This window comes from Heteronotia binoei, chromosome 1 (genome assembly GCF_032191835.1).
Source record: "Heteronotia binoei isolate CCM8104 ecotype False Entrance Well chromosome 1, APGP_CSIRO_Hbin_v1, whole genome shotgun sequence".
NCBI lineage: Eukaryota > Metazoa > Chordata > Lepidosauria > Squamata > Gekkonidae > Heteronotia > Heteronotia binoei.
The window spans coordinates 8,241,925-8,265,404 of NC_083223.1; the positions used below are offsets into that span (position 1 = coordinate 8,241,925).

Consider the following 23,480-nt stretch of genomic DNA (forward strand, 5'->3'; position numbering starts at 1 on the left):
CCAGCAGCTGCAAGTGGAGAAGTGGGGAATCAAACCCTGTTCTCCCAGATAAGAGAGCTATGGCTGACCCAAGGCCATTCCAGCAGCTGCAAGCGGAGGAGTGGGGAATCAAACCCGGTTCTCCCAGATAAGAAACCACTCACTTAACCACTATGGCTGACCCAAGGCCGTTCCAGCAGCTGCAAGTGGAGGAGCGAGGAATCAAACCCGGTTCCCCCAGATAAGTGTCCGCACACTTCACCACTACACCAAACTGGCTCTCCATTAATGTCTGGAAACTGTCCCTATCATATAAAACGCGTTCTTGGGAGCTGACTGCTCATCCCAGAAGAATTACGGGCCACCTCCGCAGCGTCGTTTTCAAGGTCTTGTCCTCAGAGATACCTTTGTTGTATGCAGGCAAACCAAAGAGCATAGGGACATCTGTTAAAAAAAACAACTTTCGAACAGATTTATAGTGGAAAACGTTTTATGGAATTTTGCAAGGATTTCCAAACTCTCGTCAACTTAAATAGAGGCGAGAGACGCCGTGTGAGTTTGGTTGCGCTGGAGGAACCGCAGGACAGCTTTTTAAAACACAAAACTTGCCTGCGCAACTCTCTAGCCAACAGCAGCTGTGTTACAGCTATGTATTCTTTTGGATTTGGTCCAAAGAAACCTGAGCATGAAGAAATCCCGAAGACAGAGCCGATCCCTCCTTTCTTCTCCGAGGAAAGTTTCTCTCCCGAGGTCGCCGAGATCCGAGATGCCATCAAACGTCGAGGGAATTTCCTCTTCTAGGTTCCACGTATTCGCCTACTGAAAAGTAGCAGCAGCGGCTTATCCCAAGCTGAGAGGGCGAGCCACTGCCCTGCTGTATTATCACCTCTTCTGTTCCCAGATCTCGGCCATGTTTAAGTCCAGGGTTTGAAGGCCTTTCAGAGCTTGAAGGTTTCCAGTGTAAAAAGCTACGTCGGCTGTAACCAACCTGTATTCGAAACGTAAGAAAAAGGGTTAAGGCGGGAGGTACATTAAAGCAGGGGTCCCCAACCCCTGGGCCGTGGACCGGTACCGGCCCGTGGCCTGTTAGCAACCAGGCCGTGAGTTGTGTAATTATTTCATTATATGTTACAATGTAGTAATAATAATACCCCACCTTCCACTCCGAATCTCAGAGTGGCTCACAATCTCCTTTACCTTCCTCCCCCACAGCAGACAGCCTGTGAGGTAGGTGGGGCTGAGAGAGCTCTGACAGAAGCTGCCCTTTTAAGGACAACTTCTATGAGAGCTATGGCTGACCCAAGGCCATTCCAGCAGCTGCGAGCGGAGGAGTGGGGAATCAAACCCGGTTCTCCCAGATAAGAGTCCATGCACTTCACCACTACACCAAACTGGCTCTCCATTAGAGCTATTGCTGACCCAAGGCCATTCCAGCAGCTGCGAGCGGAGGAGTGGGGAATCAAACCCGGTTCTCCCAGATAAGAGTCCATGCACTTCACCACTACACCAAACTGGCTCTCCATTAGAGCTATTGCTGACCCAAGGCCATTCCAGCAGCTGCGAGCGGAGGAGTGGGGAATCAAACCCGGTTCTCCCAGATAAGAGTCCATGCACTTCACCACTACACCAAACTGGCTCTCCATTAGAGCTATTGCTGACCCAAGGCCATTCCAGCAGCTGCGAGCGGAGGAGTGGGGAATCAAACCCGGTTCTCCCAGATAAGAGTCTGCGCACTTCACCACTACACCAAACTGGAGGCGGTTTGCCATTGCCTGCCTCTGCTTAGTAACCCTGAACTTTTTGGTGGCCTCCTGCCCAAATACAAGCCAGCGAAATAACAGAGTGACTGCACAGTGATAGACCAAAAAAAACCCAACTGTGCCAAAACAATTACAGTCTCTATTAGGGACGGTGGCTCAGTGCTCGCTAAACAGAAGGTCCCAGGATCAATCCTCGGCATCTCCAAAAAAGGGTCAAGGCAATTAGGTGTGAAAAACCTCAGCTTGAGACCCTGGAGAGCCGCTGCCAGTCTGAGTAGACAATACTGACTTTGATGGACCCAGGGTCTGATTCAGTAGAAGGCAGCTTCATATGTTCATACATTTAACACAAATCCAGAGCTGGGTGATAACCTACAAGTGAGAGAAACTTCCACAGAACTTTCACTAATTTTTCCCACCGGTTTCCTGAAAGGTTTTTGCTAGGGGCTGCAGTTGAAGGGGGGGGGGGGGGAGCATTGAGATAAGTATGAAACAAGGCAGGCTCTGACCCACTCATAAAATGGGATGGATTTATTATCATCTTCCGTGGGCAAGGGGGCCCTTGTTGGGTTTTAAACTTCACTGTTACTCAGGAACACAGTGGGCAAAGCTAATTTTTATAGGGATTGTACTTTCCAGATAGCCCTGTGGTGCAGAGTGGTAAAGCTGCAGTACTGCAGTCCTAAGCTCTGCTCACGACCTGAGATCGATCCTGGCGGGAGCTGGGTTCAGGTAGTCGGCTCAAGGTTGACTCAGCCTCCCCTTCTTCCGAGGTCGGTCAAATGAGCACCCAGCTTGCTGGGGTGGGGGGGGTGTAGCTGACTGGGGAAGACAATGGCAAACCGCCCCGTAAAACATCTGCCGTGAAAACGTCATAAGGCGATGTCACCCCAGAGTCAGAAACAACTAGTGCTTGAACAGGGGACTACCAGGGGTCCATCTGGTCCAGCCTCCTGTCTCACACAGTGGCCAACCAGTTCTTCTGGAGGGCCAACAACAGGGCAGAGAGGCTGAGGCCTTCATAAGAACAGCAGAAGAGCCCTGCTGGATCTGACCAGTGAGGCTCCATCTAGTCCAGCCTCCTGTCTCACACAGTGGCCAACCAGTTCCTCTGGAGGGCCAGCAACAGGGTAGAGAGGCTGAGGCCTTCATAAGAACATCAGAAGAGCCCTGCTGGATCAGATCAGTGAGGGTCCATCTAGTCCAGCCTCCTGTCTCACACAGTGGCCAACCAGTTCCTCTGGAAGGACAATCACAGGGCAGAGAGAGGGATTCCTGACCTATTCTTCAGATTTTGGCTCACAATATTTCTACGCAGAGATTCTCCCTGACCTGCCACAACTTGGGCACTGCAAAATTCACATTCAATATGGTTTGCTAATATAGCGAACAAATGTAATCTGAGGCCTGTAATTAAATCAATGTAACTGGCAGACAACGCTGTTATCAACAGACATGATGCTGTTGGTTGCTTTCTTACTGCAGCCCAGAAGTTTGGAATGTAAAACACGGCAGCCAAATCTACTCCTTACGCAACATACCCGTTTTGAGGTCCCCCGTCGTTGATGACGTTTAAGTGGGCCAGCTGCCTCTTCAAATGGAGTTTGTAGCTTGCGTTTATTCGTAAAAAGAGCATCTAGGAGACAAAAGAAAGAAAGTGCTCAAGGTTTTATCCTCCTGAAGAATGCAGAATACTTAAATTTAATGTAGGCAGAGCAAGATGGGAAGCTGTGTTACAGGAAGAAGGAGAAGGAGAAGGAGGAGAAGGAGAAGAAGGAGAAGAAGAAAAAGAAGAAGAAGAGGATGAGGAGAAGGAGAAGAGGAGGAGGAGGAGGAGGAGAAGAAGAAGGAGAGGAGGAGGATGAGAAGGAGGAGAAGAGGAGGAGAAGAAGAAGAGGAGGAGAAGAAGAGGAGGAGGAGAAGGAGAAGAAGAGGAGGAGAAGGAGAAGAGGAGAGGAGGAGGATGAGAAGGCGAAGAGGAGGAGGAAAAGGAGAAGAAGAAGAGGAGGAGGAGAAGAAGAGGAGGAGAAGGAGGAGGAGAAGAAGAGGAGAAGGAGAAGGAAAAGAAGAAGAGGAGGAGGAGAAGAGGAGGAGGAGAAGGAGCAGGAGAAGAAGAGGAGGAGGAGGAGGAGGAAATTGGATTTACACCCTGCCCTTTACTGCTCAAAGGAGCCTCAAAGTGGCTTAGAATCACTTTTCCCTTCCCCTCCCCACAACAGACACCCTGTGCCCAGTGTTCCCTCTAAGCTGAGTTCGTGTGAGCTAGCTCACAATATTTTAGCCTCCAGGTCACACACTTCTGTCTCAGCTCAGGAAAAAATGGCCCTAGAGCAAACTAAGTTATGCAGTAGATCACAACTTTAATGCCAGTAGCTCACGAAGTAGCATTTTTGATCACAAGACTTCGCAGCTTAGAGGTAAATGGGGCTGAGAGAGCTGCTCTTGAGAGAACAGTGCTGAGAGAATTATGACCGACCCATGGTCACTCCAGCAGCTGCAAGTGGAGGAGTGGGGAATCCAACCCAGTTCTCCCAGACAAGAGTCCACGCACTTAACCACTACACCAAACTGGCTCTCTGACTGGCCCTAAGCTACCCACCGAGTGCCCACAGCAGAGTAGGGACTCGAACCTGGATCCTCGAGAACCTAGCCCTACACCAGGGGTTGCCATGGTGCCCACTGACATGCTTGGCACCAACCAAGCAGTCCGGTCTTTTGCCAAGCAGGACTTCTGATTGATCACTGGAGACCTCACCCGCTGTCCAGATTAAAATAACATGGTTTCAGTGGCAGCAACCGCAGCAGTATTGGCTTCATACTCTCTCGCCCGTCTGTTCTAGTCTTGTTCCTTAATCACACCCCTCCCCTCCCCTGCGTTGGGACTTCCTCTGCACGGGTGCCTTTGTCTCCCGCGGCAACCATCCTTGGGCTGCCACTGTGAGTCAGAATTCCGACGGTGCCCACTGGTTCGGAAGGGTTGGGGACCCCTACACTTCAAACCAGGGGTGTCAAACTCATTTGTTACGAGGGCCGGATCTGACATAAATGAGACCTTGTCGGGCTGTGTGTCATAAAACGTAAGGTCAGGTAGCAAAGATATAAACTTTGTAAAGGACATAAACACAATTAAAGATTTTTTTTTAAAAAAAAACCTTAAAACATGCTCAAAACGTCAGCACTTGTCGGTCTTCACGGTGTATCTCTCCCGTGGGATCCAGGGAGCTGGGCAAAGGAAGCTCTGGCTCTTTCCTTCATTTGTTCCTTCCCCAGAGGACCAGGAGGGGAAAGGAAGAGAGGCTTGGCTTAGTAGCTCTGCTGCGCGATTGAGAGAGCCTGGCAGCGCCAGTGCTAGGCAAATCACCCCACTGGCGCCCTCCCCCCTATTAAAAAATAGGGAAATTGAAGTGTGCCGAACTTAAAACTTCTCACATTTTTAATTTGCTGATTTTTAATTCCCCCCCCCCAAAATGTGATAAGTTATAAAAAAACCCTGCGAGAATAAGTGCTTGCCGGCCACGTTAGGAAGGAGGGTGGCAGGATGGGATGAGGTGGGAGGCCAAGTCGCACATCGGGGAGAGGGGGGTGGCTTGGCTTTGTGGAGGGCAGCTTGGTGACGGGAGAGGACAAGGCGACAGTGGTCAAGAGCCAGAGTCGGGGAGGGGATGCCCCGTGGTTTACCCTAGGCCAGGCGGCGCCCTAGGCGACTGCCTACGTTGCCTACTCCCACGCACCGGCCCTGGAGCCTGGCAAAGCAAACTGTGATGCAGAACAGTGCCGGGGAGCGCCAGTGCTAGGGAGTCAAAATCTTGGGGGCGCCCCTGGCTAATCATCTCAGAGTCGGAGCACCCCACCACCACCCAAAGCCCCCGCAGCAGCCTGCAGGCCCCTTCTCAAAAGCCCCTTTGACGAAGCTGCGGGGGAGAGGCAGAGGGAGGCAAACTTGGCGACAATGCCAGCAGCAGCCGCGCCAGGCAACTCGGGCAAAGAGCGGCTCAGTTGCTGGCTGTGTGCGGAGGCCGGGCAGGCTGCAAGCAGGGGGGGAAATGGGTGAGGGGGGAGTCAGCCTGGGGCCCCTACAGGTGTGCGGTCCCCTAGGCCAGTGCCTGCTTGGCCTAATTGTTAATCTGGCCCTGATGCGGAAGGAGCGCAAGGGAGAAGTACGGAGGCAAGATGCAATCAAAAACCCCAAATCCGTACAAAATTACTAGCCACTACGAAACGTAATAAGTTTCATTACGCAATCGACAGCAATTCGTAAACGATTTCATAGAATTCCAATAAATATATACAAAGCTGCCTCATATGAACATATGAAGCTGCCTTCTACTGAATCAGACGCTCGGTCCATCAAAGTCAGTATTGTCTTCTCAGACTGGCAGCGGCTCTCCAGGGTCTCAAGCTGAGGTTTTTCACCTCTATTTGCCTGGACCCTTTTGAATTGGAGATGCTGGGGATTGAACCTGAGACCTTCTACTTCCCAAGCAGATGCTCTACCACTGAGCCACCATCCCTCCCCAAATATATTAACATATGAAGCTGCCTTCTACTGAATCAGACCCTTGGTCCATCAAAGTCAGTATTGTCTTCTCAGACTGGCAGCGGCTCTCCAGGGTCTCAAGCGGAGGTTTTTCACACCTATTTGCCTGGACCCTTTTTTGGAGATGCCCGGGATTGAACCTGGGACCTTCTGCTTCCCAAGCAGATGCTCTGCCACTGAGCCACCGTCCCTCCCCAAAACATATGAACATATGAAGCTGCCTTATACTGAATCAGACCCTCAGTCCATCAAAATCAGTATTGTCTTCTCAGACTGGCAGCGGCTCTCCAGGGTCTCCAGCTGAGGTTTTTCACACCTATTTGCCTGGACCCTTTTTTGGAGATGCCAGGGATTGAACCTGGGACCTTCTGCTTCCCAAGCAGATGCTCTACCACTGAGCCACCGTCCCTCCCCTGATTGCATCCATGCTGTGAATTTAAACAAAGTGCTTGAGCAAGTGCAAAAGTTCACTCATAGGTTATTCCAAACGGAGCGGTCGTCCCAAGCGGTCCCTCCACGTGGATAGCCGCGGATAGCGCACGTTTCAGCGTGGCGACGTCTTGTACAGTCAACAGGCTCTCGACAAGTTTTTCTTTACAGAGCATCTAGCAGAAAGTCTCAAGGTTGGAGAAAAATCCCTGGAGAGACTTTGTTTAAATTCACAGCACTGATGCCATCGTGAAGTAACTTCGTATACATCGATTGGCATTCTATGAAATCATTTATGAATTGTTATTGATTGTGTACGAAAACTTACCACATTTAGTACTGACTAGTAATTCTGTACGGATTCTGTTTTTTGACTGACGCAGAAGGAAGCAAGAGAGGGAGAAGGAAGCAGATGAGAGCCGGTTGCTTGAGGGCCTGAGAGGAGCCCTTTCGGGCCTGATTTGGCCCCCGGGCCACATGTTTGACACCCCCTGCTCTAAATACTACGCCATACCAGCCTCCAGGTGGGACCTGGGGATCCCCTGGAATTATAGCTCATCTCCACTCCAGACTACAGAGATCAGTTCCCCTGGAGAAAATCGATGTTTTGGAGGGTGGACTCTGTGACGTTGTACCCCACTGAGGTCCCTATTTTCCCCAGACTCAATCCACAAATGGGGGATATTGGCTGTTTGTCTTATTGCATATACCAACCCATCTTATGGCAAACTATATGGATGTTCTAATCTCTTGAGAAACCATGCCCTCTGTTTCAACTAACAAGGCCAGAATGTTACCTAGATTTATGGCACTTCACACCTACGACAGCAGTCTGTTTTTTATCACCCGCCAGTGTTTTTCCAGCCCTGCTTTGTCCTAACACTAACAAACACGGATCCCTATTTGTGATTCTGCTAAAAACATTCCCATGATTCCACCCTGCCCACTTACATTACGTATTGCTGCTTGCCATTCCCATTTTGTCTGATGAAGTCTGCTTAAGAGCATACGGAAGCTCACATTCTAAATAAAACTTAGTTGGTCTTAAAGGTGCCACTTGTGTACTGCTTTGTTCAATCTACAAAAGTTTCTCAACCTGAATCTGGCAACCTCACCTCCCCACCTCTAGCCTGTCAGGAGACTCAGCAACCCTAGGCAGACTCCACTTTCAACGTAGATTTAGTAAGGCAAGACATTTACACCTGCACTCTTATACCACCCGTACTGTGGGATGGGTGCGTTCCCCTCTGCTCAGCAGTCTCTCCCTTCAGAAAGCTGATCCTCGGGGCTGATAACAAAGAGTCATGAAGAACAACAAGAAGACTGTAGATTTATACCCCACCTTTCTCTCTGAATCAGAGTCTCAGAGCAGCTCACAATCTCCTTAACCTTCCTCCCCCCACAACAGACACCCTGTGAGGTACGGGGTGCTGAGAGAGCTCTGACAGAGGCTACCCTTTCAAGGACAACTCCTGCAATAGCTCTGGCTGACCCAAGGCCCTTCCAGCAGCTGCAAGTGGAGGAGTGGGGAATCAAACCCGGTTCTCCCAGATAAGAGAGCTCTGGCTGACCCAAGGCCATTCCAGCAGCTGCAAGCGGAGGAGTGGGGAATCAAACCCGGTTCTCCCAGATAAGAGAGCTCTGGCTGACCCAAGGCCATTTCGGCAGGTGCAAGTGGAGGAGTGGGGAATCAAACCCGGTTCTCCCAGATAAGAGAGCTCTGGCTGACCCAAGGCCATTCCAGCAGCTGCAAGTGGAGGAGTGGGGAATCAAACCCGGTTCTCCCAGATAAGAGAGCTTTGGCTGACCCAAGGCCATTTCGGCAGGTGCAAGTGGAGGAGTGGGGAATCAAACCCGGTTCTCCCAGATAAGAGAGCTATGGCTGACCCATGGCCATTCCAGCAGCTGCAAGTGGAGGAGTGGGGAATCAAACCCGGTTCTCCCAGATAAGAGAGCTGTGGCTGACCCAAGGCCATTCCAGCAGCTGCAAGTGGAGGAGTGGGGAATCAAACCCGGTTCTCCCAGATAAGAGAGCTGTGGCTGACCCAAGGCCATTCCAGCAGCTGCAAGTGGAGGAGTGGGGAATCAAACCCGGTTCTCCCAGATAAGAGAGCTGTGGCTGACCCATGGCCATTCCAGCAGCTGCAAGTGGAGGAGTGGGGAATCAAACCCGGTTCTCCCAGATAAAAGAGCTATGGCTGACCCAAGGCCATTCCAGTAGCTGCAAGTGGAGGAGTGGGGAATCAAACCCGGTTCTACCAGATAAGAGAGCTCTGGCTGACCCATGGCCATTCCAGCAGCTGCAAGTGGAGGAGTGGGGAATCAAACCCGGTTCTCCCAGATAAGAGTGTGCTGACTTAACCACTGCACCAAACTGGCTCAGCGTGTCAGGGAAAGAGGTTATACTCTTGGCCTCCCAGCAAAGCTTGCTCGACTTTTCCAGGAATTATTGCAAAGATTCCAAAAGCAAAAACCTCGCCCAAGGTCTTTTTTTCCCCCATTTGGGAATATTTACAGGTGATTTGATAATGCAAGAAAGGCAGAATTTCACCTTGAGAGGCAATGCTTAGACCTTCGGACGAATTTTATGGTATGTTTATGTAACACTTTTACATAACAAACTTCTCAGTTAAAAATATCTCTCCCCCCCCCCCCGGGTGTGTGTGTGTTACGACAATAAGGTACAGTCAAAAGTCCATTTAGTGAGCAGGCGAATAACAAAGCCCAGCAATATCTAGCAACTGCTAAGTGATAAAAACAATAACAATGAGAGCGTTACTAAGACCATTAGAGAGGGGAGCCATGTCGGTCTGCAGTAGAAGAACTCGATTCCAGTCCCAAATCTGCCGTATTTGACTTTAATCTGCATTGTTTAAAAAGCGCTTTCTTTGACACGTCGAGTGACTAATGTTTAAAAGGGGCACCATTGTTGGGGTCTGCTTAGGGCTTCAAGTTGGCCGTGATCTGGCCCGGGGTCTCTGCAGGTGGTCAACCTGACGGTGCTCAGTCTCGGATTTCTGCCCGCGCAAGACGTAGTGCCAGGTATATTTCAACAACTCCCTCCTTTCCCAGTGATGCACATCTGCAACCAAATCATACTGTCGTTCCAGTAAAGACTGGTCTTCTGCCTTCTGATCTGGGTACCCCGGAAATGGAAAACAAGTACTTAATCTTTTGCAAACAGGACTGGGTTCTGCAAAGCTTCTCCTTCACTCTAGCCCACTGTGAAGAAGAAGACGACTGCAGACTTATACCCCGCCCTTCTCTCTGAATCAGAGACTCAGAGCGGCTCACAATCTCCTTTACCTTCCTCCCCCACAACAGACACCCTGTGAGGCGGGTGGGGCTGAGAGGGCTCTCTCAGAAGCTGCCCTTTCAAGGACAACTCCTGCGAGAGCTCTGGCTGACCCAAGGCCATTTCAGCAGCTGCAAGTGGAGGAGGGGGGAATTGAACCCGGTTCTCCCAGATAAGAGTCCCTGAGTAGAGGCCTTGTTCCTGGCATTCAGCTGCTCCAGGGAGCAGGAGAACAGAACGGCACCGGAAAAGCCACTCCCAACGGGCTCACCTGCGTTTGCTCCTCGGGGAGGAGCTCGTAGATTGCTTCGTGCATCTTCGCCATCTGTTTGCAGATGTTCCTGAAGCAGGTGGAGGGGACGGGGGCTTTGACCTCATACTGCAAAGAGAAAGGAAAGACTGCTGTGAAGACTGGAACTGCGGGCTGCCCACTTCCAGCGGGCAGAGAGAGGTCGCCTGCAATTACAACTGATCTCCGCCTGACAGAGTTGCATGCCCTTGGAGGAAATGGTGGCTCTGTGCGGTGGACTCTATGGGATTGGGCAGGAGTCGCCAAACTTGCCTAATGTAAGAGCCACGCAGAATACATGTCAGATGCTTGAGAGCTGCAGGGAGAAAGGGAGGGAAGGGAAGGAAGGAAATAAAGAAAGGGAGAAAGGGAAGGAAGGGAGGGAAAGGAGGGAAGGGAAGGATAGAAAGGAAGGAAGGGAGGAAAGGGAGGAAGGGGGGAAGGGAAGGAAGGAAGGGAGGAAGAGAGGGAGGGAGGAATGGAGGAAGGAAAGGAAGGAAGGAAAGGGAGGAAGAGAGGAAGGGAAGGGAGGGAGGAAGAGAGGAAGGAAGGAAGGAAGAAAGAAAGAAAGAAAGAAAGAAAGAAAGGAAGGAAGGAAGGAAGGAAGGAAGGAGGGGGAGGGGAGGGGAGAAAGAAAGAAAGAGGGAGAGAGAGAGAGAGAAAGAGAGAGAGAGAGAGAAAGGGAGGGAGGGGAGGAAAGGAACGGAACAGAGGGAGGAAGAGAGGAAAAAAAGGAAGAAAGGAAGGAAAGGGAGGGACGGAGGAAGGAAGGAAGGAAGAGAGGGAGGGAGGGAGGAAGGAAGGGAAGGAAGGAAAGGAAGGAAGGGAGGAAAGGAAGGAAAGGAAGGAAGGAAAGGGAGGAAGAAAGGGAGGAAGAGAGGAAAGGAAGGAAAGAAGGAAAGGAAGGAAAGAAAGAAAGGGAGAAAGAGAGGGAGGAAGGGAGGAAAGGAAGGAAAGGTAGGAAGGGAGGGAGTAAAGGGAGGGAGGGAGGAAGGGAAGAAGGAAAGGAAGGAAGGAAGGTAAATAGATGGGGGAGAGAGGTGAAAAGAAAGCAACTTTAAATGCATTCTCCAAGCTACTGGTTGGCTTGGCAAAGTTATTTAAAGAGATAAATGCCTTCTCCAAACTGGCTGATGAAGCTTCAAGAGCCACACGTGGCTCCCGAGCCGCAGTTTGGCCACCCCAGGTATTATGTACCAATGAGGTACTTCTGTGGGCCTTAACTCTTTCACTGAACCTCCAGGTATTTCCCAGCCCAGAGCTGCAAACATTACTGATACTTGGCCACTTTTTTCTTTTTTGGCTTTGTGTAAACAGCTGAAAGCATTTGGACTAAAAAAAACACACAGAAGCCCTTTGATGCTCTTCGTTTCCTGCCAACTGCTCAATTCTAAACTGCAGTTTGCAGAACAGACCGTGCTGACCTGGAATGCTGCGGTTATTACCATAAGCTAAGATTTCATTCCGAGAAGTGCTAGGTATCTGCAGTGTGTGTGTGTGTCCGTGTCCAAGCAGATATCCCTCAAAGTCGTCCCATTTTGCAGAGACCAGCCTAGAGTTCGGTCTTCCTGACACCATAACAAAACCCCCCAAAACTGTCTTTTTAGATTAAAAAAAGAGAGAGAGAGAGAGAGCATCTTTCAATGGCAGTATTTTCCCCTGTCTACTCTGAGCGCAGCTGCTTTACGCAAAGCAAGATAAAACCTAATTCTACTCTCTGCCAGGTCTTATGTTGGAGATGTCAACACTTTGTCGGACGTCGGGCAAATTTCTGAACAGGTTCTTTGGAGCTGAACTGAACCTTTACGGTCCAGGCTTTGCCCCCAGTCTTGTCGCAGAGGTCAGCTCTGGTTAGTAGTTGGATGGGAAGCCGTCAAGGAAGCCCGGGGTTGCTACGCAGAGGCAGGCAACGGCAAACCACCTCTGCCCTGACCTGAATGGCTCCGGCTAGCCCAGTCTCATCAGATCTCAGAAGCCAAGCAAGGTAAGCCCCGGATAGCGATTGAATGGGAGACTACTGAGAAGTCCGAGGTTGCTACGCAGAGGCAGGCAATGGCAAACAACCTCTGCCCTGACCTGAATGGCCCAGGCAAGCCCTGTCTCATCAGATCTCTGACGCCAAGCAAGGTAAGCCCTGGTTAGTAACTGTGTGGGAGACTACTGAGAAGTCCGAGGTTGCTACGCAGAGGTAGGCAATGGCAAACCACCTCTGCCCTGGTCTGAATGGCCCAGGCTAGCCCAGTCTCATCAGATCTCAGAAGCCAAGCAAGGTAAGCCCTGGTTAGGACTTGGGATGAGAGACTAATGGGGAAGCCCAGGGTTGCTACGCAGAGGCAGGCAACGGCAAACCACCTCTGAACCTCTTTTTGCTTTAAAAACCCGACAGGGTTGCCATCAGCTGAAACCTGACTGTGCTTTCCACCACCAAATATTGTCATACGCTTTAGAATCAACAGGCCGCCGTTTACCACCGGACCCTGCAGTTGCTTTACTGCGTCACGTTGAAGACTGTTTCTCTGCCTCAGCTCGAGGGCATTATCAAAAGCTTGTTAACGGCTGCAAGACAATTGATCACGTCTTGCTGGAAAGCTTCCGTAGCCCTTGATATGAACGACCAGACGATGGGAATATGGAAAACGGCTCTCGCGTCTAAAACGACACATCAGACTAGAAGCCTAAATAAAAAAAAAGACTCAATCCCCCCTGTTCCTTTTAGCTGTGCCCTTTTCTTCCACAGAAATATGAACATTTCTATGACCGTGCTACTCTGGTGGTGAAAGTATTTGCACTCGGAATCCATCTTTCTTTATATGTACTTCAGACCTAGCTCATTCTCCATTCTACCCGATGCAGTATTTGATATAGAGCAGGGGTGGCCAATTTTGCTTAGTGTAAGAGCCCCGTGGCGCAGAGTGGTAAAGCTGCAGTACTGCAGTCTGAACTCTCTGCTCACGACCTGAGTTCGATCCCGGTGGAAGCTGGCTTCAGGTAGCCGGCTCAGGCTGACTCAGCCTTCCGTCCTTCCGAGGTCGGTCAAAGGAGTCCCCAGCTTGCTGGGGGGAAAGTGTAGAGGACTTGGGAAGGCAATGGCAAACCACCCCGTAAAAAAGTCTGCCATGAAAACGTTGTGAAAGCAGCGTCACCCCAGAGTCGAAAATGACTGGTGCTTGCACAGGAGACTACTTTTTTTTTTTTTTAAAGAGCCACATAGAATAAATGTCAGATTTTGAGAGTCTCAAGTAATAAATATGACACGTGTCTTTATTAAAACTCTTAATACTTTCTTTGCACAGAAAGATAAAATATTTATGTATGCACTTTACAACACAACCATGCTAGAAGGAGACCTTTTTTAAAAAACAAAAGCTGGGAATAACAGTCCCCATAAGACCAGCACAGGGAAATATTAGAGAATTGTTTTTTGGCACTAGTGGAACACAAATGTATCATATAAATCACTGACCACCGTTTGCACCATGATGCATCTGTCTTTGCCTTGACACCATGGTTACTAAATACAGCTTCTACAAGAGCTATGAAACAAAGAGGGAACCCTGCGCAGCCCTCTTTAATTCTATCCCTCCTTCCAGTGGCTCCCTTGGCTCTTGCACTCTCTTTCTGGGCGACCTCTGTGGTGGTGGTGAAGAGCTTACAAGCCTGCCTATTTCCCCCTTCACCACTTCACACATGGCAAAAGTAGTCACCTACCTATGGATAAGCGCTCAGAGGCTGACTGAGGCCCCGATGCTAAGCACACTTACTTTAGACATTACCTACTTTACACTTATCTTTGCGGCCAAAATGCAACCTGCCTTACTGTAAGAAATCACCACCTGACTATATTAACTCGTAGCATGCGAGGAATTATTTTATAAAATTATGCCCTGGAATACACTGCTGAGAAATTGCAGAGGTCCTATATCAGGGGTGGGGAACCTTTTTTCCGCCAAGGACCATATGGATATTTATAGCATCACTCGCGGGCCATAAAAAATTATCAACTTAAAAAACAGTGCTCCAGGAAGATTGATTCAGGCCAGCAAAATTAATGCAAATAATTGTTTTTCTATATGAAGTCATGTGGGGAGAGTCTAATCTGACACACACACATAGCCCGCCGCCCTAGGCAAATGCATAGGTCCAGGGCTTTTTTGTAGAAAAAGCCCAGCAGGAACTCAGTAGCATAGACCACATCCCCTAATATTAGCATATTAGGCCACACCACCTGGGATAATCACGTGCAACTGAACTGTGACAGTCACTTTTCCAGGCCCTGCAGCAATTCTGGCCGGCCAGCCAGGCCCCAGGGAGGCTGTCGCACAGTAAATCTGGGCCCTGTGATCCCTGCCTGGCCCTGAGGAGGCTACCGCACAGTGTGGCTGGGCCCCACAATCCTCACTGGCCAGCCAGGCCCCAAGGGGGCTGCCACATGGCTCAGTTTGGCCCAGCAATCCCCGGGGGCCACACCAAGTGACCTCGAGGGCCGTATACGGCCCTCGGGATGGAGGTTCCCCATCCCTGCTTTAGCCATTACGAACTTTACACCTGTTTATCTTTGCGGCCAAAAGGCAACCTGCCTTACTGTAAGAAATCACCAGCTGACTCGTAGCAAGCGAGGAGTTATTCTATAAAATTAGGCCGCATGTTCTGGAATACACTGCTGAGAAATTAAAGAGGTCCTATACACTTGCCAGCTTAGAATTCTGCCTCAAACAAAGAGCTCTGATGTGACTTAAAAGGCATATTTATATCTTCCAGCAATTACCTTGGAGAGCAGCTTGTCAAATAAGCTATCCATTATGGCTACGAGTTTGGCTGAAATTTCAGCTATGTGGTCGTGATAATCCTGGAATAAAACAAACAAACGAGCATTTATTATTCAGTGAACACATGAACACATGAAGCTGCCTTCTACTGAAGGAGACCCTGGGTCCATCAAGGCCAGTCCTGTCTGCTTAGACTGGCAGCAGCTCTCCAGGGTCTCAGGCTGAGGTCTTTCCCATCCCCTACTGCCTGGTCTTTTTAACTGGAGATGCCAGGGATTGAACCTGGGACCTTCTGCATGCCAAGCAGAGGCTCTACCAATGAGGAGGAGGAGGAGAAAAAACTGGATTTATATCTCACCCTCCACTCCAAATCTCAGAGTGGCGAAGAAGAAGATATTGGATTTATATCCCGCCCTATACTCTGAATCTCAGAGTGGTCACAATCTCCTCTACTTTCCCCGCCCCCCTGCAACAACAGACACCCTGTGAGGTAGGGGGGGCTGAGAGAGCTCTGACAGAAGCTGCCCTACACTTTCAAGGACAACTCCTACGAGAGCTATGGCTGAACCAAGGCCATTCCTGCAGCTGCAAGTGGAGGAGTGGGGAATCAAACCCAGTTCTCCCAGATAAGAGTTCGCACACTTAACCACTACACCAAACTGGCTCTCTGAAAGCGGGAATTGGAAATACCTTGGCAATCAGAGAGAGGGAACTGGAAATACCTTGGCAATCAGAAAGAGGGGACTGGAAATACCTTGGCAATCAGAATGAGGGGACTGGAAATACCTTGGCAATCAGAAAGAGGGGATTGGAAATACCTTGGCAATCAGAAAGAGGGGATTGGAAATACCTTGGCAATCAGAGAGAGGGAACTGGAAATACCTTGGCAATCAGAAAGAGGGGACTGGAAATACCTTGGCAATCAGAAAGAGGGGATTGGAAATACCTTGGCAATCAGAAAGAGGGGATTGGAAATACCTTGGCAATCAGAAAGAGGGAACTGGAAATACCTTGGCAATCAGAAAGAGGGGATTGGAAATACCTTGGCAATCAGAAAGAGGGGATTGGAAATACCTTGGCAATCAGAAAGAGGGGACTGGAAATACCTTGGCAATCAGAAAGAGGGGATTGGAAATACCTTGGCAATCAGAAAGAGGGGACTGGAAATACCTTGGCAATCAGAAAGAGGGGACTGGAAATACCTTGGCAATCAGAAAGAGGGGATTGGAAATACCTTGGCAATCAGAAAGAGGGGACTGGAAATACCTTGGCAATCAGAAAGAGGGGATTGGAAATACCTTGGCAATCAGAAAGAGGGGATTGGAAATACCTTGGTAATGTGATCGAAATGCCTCAGCATGCTGAACTGTTTGGGCTGCAGGCGGGATTCGAAGTGTGCTCGGATAACGGGAATATAGTGTACAATCAGCTGCAGGCAACGGGACGAGAGGGCTGTGGGCGGAGAGGAAAAAAAAAGAGGAAGGAGATCAGAACACAAGAGCTGCCATTATTCCAAGAGAGGCCTCCCTATGAAGGATGCTCGGAACAGAAGAAGAAAAGATACACGGCAGTCAATGCAACCTCTTAATTAACGGTCACTTCTATTTCAGAGGGCCACCTACGGCTGTGTCTTCTAACTTGGGGGTGAGGATCAGTGTTCCCTCTATGCTGAGTTAGGGTGAGCCAGCTCAGTTTTTTAGCCTCTGGCTCACGCATTTTTGTCTTAGTTCCGCCTTTTCAGGAAGGATGGCCGCTGAGCACAGCAATTGATGCAGCGCATCACCGCTTTAACGCCAGCAGCTTGCAAAGTAGAATTTTTGCTCACAAGACTCCACAGCTTAGAGCCGGGGTGTCAAACACACAGTCTGGGGGCCAAATCAGGCTCCTGGAGGGCTCCTATCAGGCCCCCAAGCAACTGGCTGTCATCTGCTTCTTTCTCTCTATATCTTGCTTCCTTCTGCTTCCTTGCTTTGCAAGGCTTGCTCAATTCATAAGAACATAAGAGAAGACATGTTGGATCAGGCCAATGGCCCATCTAATCCAACACTCTGTGTCATACAGTGGCCAATATATGTGTGTGTGTGTATACATACACACACACACACACACACACAAGAGCTACAGAGCAAAACCACAAGAGCTACAGAGCAAAACCTCTATTTTCTCCATTGGCTGAGGCTCCTCCCTTGGGGAGGAAGAGGGGGAGGCAGGGCTCGTTTTTCCAGGCTTTCTCAATCACACAGCAGAACTACTCAACCAAGCCACTCTTCCTTCTATTGGCTGAGGCTCCTCCCCTTCCTGGCCCCCTGGAGAAGGAAGTTAAGAGCCAGAACCTCTTTTGCCCAATTCCCTGGATCCTATGGGAGAGACACAAAGAAAGCACCTTTAAGACCAACGAGTGCTAATATTTTAACCATATTTAATTTTAAGTTTTTTTTTTAAAACACCTATATTTAATTGTGTTTATATCTATATTTAATAAAGTTTATATCTCTGCTGCCTAATCTTAAATAGCTACACACATGGCCTAGACCGACAAGGTCTCATTTATGTCAGATCCAGCCCTCATAACAAATGAGTTCGACACCCCTGGCTTAGAGGGTACATTGGTGAGGGTCCAAAAGTGCATTACAAAGCCTCTGAAACTGCAGGCCAACCCTCCTTAACGGCCACCCCTGCCCTTTCTGTTGCTCTCTCTTGTATTTTGGGAGCCAAGATCTAACCCTGGAAACAATATGTTTCGTCTCATATATTCGTTGATCATTTCCCTTCACTGCTTATACACATGGATCTAGTATAACATGTGATGGTTAGCAGGAGGAACAGAGCAAATAATAGAGAAACAGAAGGTGGTCAGAGGCCGGAATGTAACCTCCACAGGCAAAGGCTGAGTAGATAAATTATGTGCCTACCATCTTCTTCTCACTTTGACACAGAGAGAACTCTAGCCTTCTGTGTCATTCCTCAGAGGATACCAGTCACAGCTGCTGGCGAAACGCCAGGTTCTACAGTGCCAATACCATGGCCACACAGCCTGGAAAATCTCCAGCAACTAATGAACTCCGGCTGTGAAAGCCTTTAACGACTTACATATGCACCTCACTTTTCCTCTTGGATCAAGGAGGCTTAATACAGGTCTCAGATTTAGCAGGAGCTCACAAGAGCATAGCTCCTGAACCTTTCTGACGGTTTCCCCTCTTCCTCTCCACCTACCTTATCCATTGAATAGTAGGTGGATTAGGAGAGCGGGCAGCCAGCCAGCCCCCAGCGGCTTTGCCACGCCCCCAGCAGTCCTCATTAATCCCTGGAGAAGCCCCCGCCCCACCCTTCCTCATGTGATTTTGGTGTTGGTGGCTTGCCAGCCTTTTGACTGGAGGGGTGGGTGGCCAAGGAGAGCCCCAGGCAAGCGAGGCCTGCCTGGGCTGGCTGGCTGGATCTCTAGCCAGCACAAGCAGGCCTCGCTTGCCTGGGGCTCGCCTTTCTTGCATTGGGTTGCTTTTGGTTGGGGCCGGCATATGCTAATGAGTTATGCTAATGAACTCTGCCACCTATTTTTCTACAAAACAACCCCTGGCTTTATAACAACGTACTAACCGTATCCCACACAAGTGGATTTGACTGCTTCCAACAAATCCGAAATGAAACCACTTTGCTAAGACACAACTCGCAGCCTGCTCTTCCCCTTGGCCAAAAGGCTAGGAACAGTTTTCATTTCTCTTGGAAATTTCAAAGGGAATTCATCGTTCGGAGGAAAGCTTGATGGTTGAGTCCGTACCTAAGTTTTTTGTAGTTATCGTTTTCAAGCCGACCACTTGCAACGCACCGGCGCCCAGCACCAGCTGACAACTTCTGGAGTTGAAATACTAGATGGGGAAAGGAAGGATGCAAACAGTCACAAGAGATCAACGTGAAAGGGAAAGAACATGAGAGAAACCATGCTGGATCAGGCCCATGGCCCATCCAGTCCAACACTCTGTGTCACATAAGAACATAAGAGAAGCCATGTTGGATCAGGCCAGTGGCCCATCCAGTCCAACACTCTGTGTCACATAAGAGAAGCCATGTTGGATTAGGCCAATGGCCCATCCAGTCCAACACTCTGTGTCACATAAGAACATAAGAGAAGCCATGTTGGATCAGGCCAGTGGCCCATCCAGTCCAACACTCTGTGTCACATAAGAACATAAGAGAAGCCATGTTGGATCAGGCCAGTGGCCCATCCAGTCCAACACTCTGTGTCACATAAGAACATAAGAGAAGCCATGTTGGATCAGGCCAGTGGCCCATCCAGTCCAACACTCTGTGTCACATAAGAGAAGCCATGTTGGATCAGGCCAGTGGCCCATCCAGTCCAACACTCTGTGTCACATAAGAGAAGCCATGTTGGATTAGGCCAATGGCCCATCCAGTCCAACACTCTGTGGCACATAAGAACACAAGAGAAGCCATGTTGGATCAGGCCAGTGGCCCATCCAGTCCAACACTCTGTGTCACATAAGAGAAGCCATGTTGGATCAGGCCAGTGGCCCATCCAGTCCAACGCTCTGTGTCACACAGTGGCCAAAAAACCCAGGTGCCATCAGGTCCATCAGTGGGGTCAGGACACTAGAAGCCCTCCCACTGTGCTCCCCCCCGCAAGCACTCAGAATACAGAGCATCACTGCCCCAGACAGAGAATTCCAACAACATACTGTGGCTAATAGCCGCTGATGGACCTCTGCTCCATATGCTTATCCAATTTGTGCAAGAAGTATCTGAAGAAGCAAGCAGTGACTCGTGAAAGCTCCTTCCCTGCCACAAATGTTGTTAGTTTTTGTGTTGCTACGGGACTCTTGCTTTTTTCTGCTACCCAGAGACAGATTAACATGGCGATCCATCTTGATTTGCGCAAGAGTATTCCCCCCCCCCCCCCGCCCCCGGATAAATCGGTGCAGCTTTAAAGGTTCAAGATGTTAAAAGGCCATCGGGAATACTCAGACAGACACGCTGACAAGCTTTCAGAAGCCTTGCAGGGTCTGACTCTCATCCGCAGCTGGGTGTGGCTCAGCAGAACTTCCTTTCGTGGTTAGCGGGGTCTGCCACAGTGGAAACCTCGCCCACAACTACCCACTGACCTGGATGACCCAGGCGACCCTCATCTCACAAGATCCTGGAAACTAAGCAGGGTCAGCCCTGGGGAGGACTTTGAGGGGAGACCACCAAGGAAGTCTGAAGATGATGATGATACTGGATTTATATCCCGCCCTACATGCGGAATCTCAGAACCGCTCACAAACTCCTTTCCTTTCCCCACAACAGACACCCTGTGAGGAAGGTGGGGCTGAGAGAACTCTGACAGAAGCTGCCCTTTCAAGGACAACTCTTGTGATAGCTATGGCTGACCCAAGGCCATCCCAGCAGCTGCAGGTGGAGGAGTGGGGAATCAAACCTGGTTCTCCCAGATAAGAGAGCTCTGGCTGACCCAAGGCCATTCCAGCAGGTGCAAGTGGAGGAGTGGGGAATCAAACCCGGTTCTCCCAGATAAGAGAGCTCTGGCTGACCCAAGGCCATCCCAGCAGCTGCAGGTGGAGGAGTGGGGAATCAAACCTGGTTCTTCCAGATAAGAGAGCTATGGCTGACCCAAGGCCATTCCAGCAGGTGCAAGTGGAGGAGTGGGGAATCAAACCCGGTTCTCCCAGATAAGAGAGCTCTGGCTGACCCAAGGCCATTCCAGCAGGTGCAAGTGGAGGAGTGGGGAATCAAACCCGGTTCTCCCAGATAAGAGAGCTCTGGCTGACCCAAGGCCATCCCAGCAGCTGCAGGTGGAGGAGTGGGGAATCAAACCTGGTTCTTCCAGATAAGAATCTGCACACTTAACCGCTACACAAAACTGGATCTCTCATATATATCAGATTTATATCCCGCCCTTCTCTCTGAATCAGAGTCTCAGAGTGACTTACATTCTCCTTTATCTTCCTCCCCCACAACAGACACCCTGCGAGGCAGGTGGGGCTGAGAGGGCTCTCACAGCAGCTGCCCTTTCATGGACAACTTCTCTTTTTTATCTCACACTGTCTTGACATTTTCAGTGAGTTATCTACCACGACCCCAAGATCTCTCTCGGTCAGTCTCTGCCAGTTCACACCCCATCAACTTGTAAACACACACAGTGTTTTAGCCATATAACGGGATTTAAGGAGATGAAAAAGGCAGTGCTGAGCAGGAAGGAAGGAACATGGAGAAAGAAAAAATTATTGGTGAAGAGGACTAAGTGGAAACAGGGACGAAACGGAGAGTGGAAGGAAAGCCAGGGGAATAGGAAATCAGTCCTGCAATTCAGTGAAAGCCTCTAACCAAATGTTGTAGCCGCTTTATAACTTGTTACCTATGAACCCCTTCCCATTTGTGCCGCGTACAGAGGAATCTTTTTTGTTGCTGTTGCTGTCAAACCACAGCAGAATTAGGGCCACCTCCTCATGGCGCTTTCAAGGCAAGAGGCAAACGGAGGTGTTTTGCCACAGCCTGCCTCTGTGTAGCAACTCCGCACTTCCTTGGTGGTCTCCCGCCCAAAGACTAACCAGAGCTGATCCGGCTTGGCTTCTGAGGTCTAACAAGACTAGGCTACCCGGCGGCCCATATTTAACTTCTGAGGTTTGATGAGGCTAGGCATTTAGTTTGCCACCGCCTGCCTTTGTGTAGCTGTCAGCAGAGAATGGGAGCACGAAGGTAAAGGCAGCTGTAGGATAACGACACTCTCGGTTCATGTAGAAAAATATGCAGGATGGATTCAGTATGTTGTTGTTGTTGATGTTCAGTCGCACAGTCGAGTCCGACTCTTTGCGACCCCATGGACAAAGTCACGCCAGGCCCTCCTGTCTTCCACCATCCTCCGAAGTCTGCTCACATTCGTGTTCGTTACATCAGTAACGCTGTCCAGCCATCTCCTCTTTTGCCATCCCCTTCTTCTTTTGCCTTCTGTCTTTCCCAGCATCAGGGTCTTCTCCAGGGAGAGCTCCCTTCTCATTGGGTGGCCAAAGTATTGGAGCTTCAGCTTCAGCATCTGAGCTTCCAGGGAACGGTCAGGGTTGATTTCCCTTAGGACTTACTGATTGGATCTTCTTGCAGTCCAAGGGAAGATTCTTCTCCAGCACCACATATCAAAAGCATCTATTCTTCTGCGCTCGGCCTTCCTTATGGTCCAGCTCTCACAGCCGTACATTACTACTGGGAATCCAGTAGGATTCGGTATATATTCAGACTGTTCCAAAATATATGTCCTCTTATGAATATCTCAGTGGTACAGACAAAAAACCGTCTTGTGCACACAACACTCCTACAGTCCAAAAAAAATCAAAATCAAAATTGATTAAAGTCCAACTAATCATAAAAGAACCGGCCCGTTTCGTTTCGGGGAAAACCCTACTTCAGGGGGCCGTCTTTTATATTCCAACGAGAGATTCTATATAAAATATTAATTTGGAAGGCCAAGATATGAAGTGTGGCGCTACAACGCTACTGAACCCACAAATATAAAAGGGTGCTCCCCCGAAACGAAATTGGACCAGTTCTTTTACGATTTTGATTTTTTTTTTCGGACCATAGGAGTGCTGTGTACAAGACGGTTTTTTGCCTGTACCATTGAGACATTTGTAATAGGACATCTATTTTGGCATAGACTGAATATATACCAAACACATCCTTTTCTCTACACAAAGTGAGAGTGTTGTTATTCCACAGCTGCCTCTGTGTAGCAGCACCCCTGGCCTTTCTTGGTGATCTCCCAGCCAAGTACTAACCCCACCTGGTTTAGCTTCTGAGATCTGACGAGGTTGGACTACAGCGGGGTGCCCAGATCAGGGGACCACGATCGTTAGGGGCTGAGTTGAAGAGTTCGCCGGATGCAAGCGCAAAACAATTCACGGCACCGTATCAAAGGCTCCCCGCCATTCCCGGCATTTTAGGACGGATCTGGGAAGACTTCCGTACCTTCAGCAAATCAGAGAGACGAGTCAGCATGTCAGTCGCTATGGAAGGAATGTTGTCCACACACTGGCAATACTCCAGGATGATCCTGATCAGCAGCAAGACGGTCCTAGAAGAGACAGCAGCACCGTCCCTGTTAGACCGCACTAGTCAAACGTTTGCTTTGCCCAATGAAGCAAGAAAGGGCGATTCTACCCAAATCCTTTCTCTTGAACATATGAAGCTGCCTTATACTGAATCAGACCCTCGGTCCGTCAAAGTCAGTATTGTCTTCTTAGACTGGCAGCGGCTCTCCAGGGTCTCAAGCTGAGGTTTTTCACACCTCTTTGCCTGGACCCTTTTTTGGAGATGCCAGGGATTGAACCTGGGACCTTCTGCTTCCCAAGCAGATGCTCTACCACTGAGCCACAGCCCCATTCGTGGCTCTCCAGGATCTCAAGTTGAGGTTTTTCACACCTATTTG

At 49.6% G+C, this 23,480-nt stretch overlaps 1 protein-coding gene and 1 non-coding gene across 2 annotated transcripts in view; both read right to left on the minus strand.

The window, feature by feature from the left end:
* Positions 1-451: 451 nt before the first annotated feature.
* Positions 452-23,480, minus strand: part of VPS54 (VPS54 subunit of GARP complex) — a 96,896-nt gene continuing 73,867 nt past the window's right edge. Inside the window, exons 17-23 of the mRNA XM_060230608.1 lie at positions 23,021-23,126; positions 18,831-18,918; positions 16,386-16,507; positions 15,055-15,135; positions 10,272-10,379; positions 3,281-3,375; positions 452-967 (exon numbers count right to left, since the gene is read on the minus strand). Of these exons, the coding sequence (XP_060086591.1) occupies positions 862-967; positions 3,281-3,375; positions 10,272-10,379; positions 15,055-15,135; positions 16,386-16,507; positions 18,831-18,918; positions 23,021-23,126 (706 nt within the window). The 3' untranslated portion in view covers positions 452-861. The remainder of the gene's footprint in view (positions 968-3,280; positions 3,376-10,271; positions 10,380-15,054; positions 15,136-16,385; positions 16,508-18,830; positions 18,919-23,020; positions 23,127-23,480) is intronic.
* On the minus strand, positions 23,361-23,432 carry TRNAP-GGG (transfer RNA proline (anticodon GGG)). The gene has a single exon. It is a non-coding gene; the product is annotated as a tRNA-Pro (tRNA).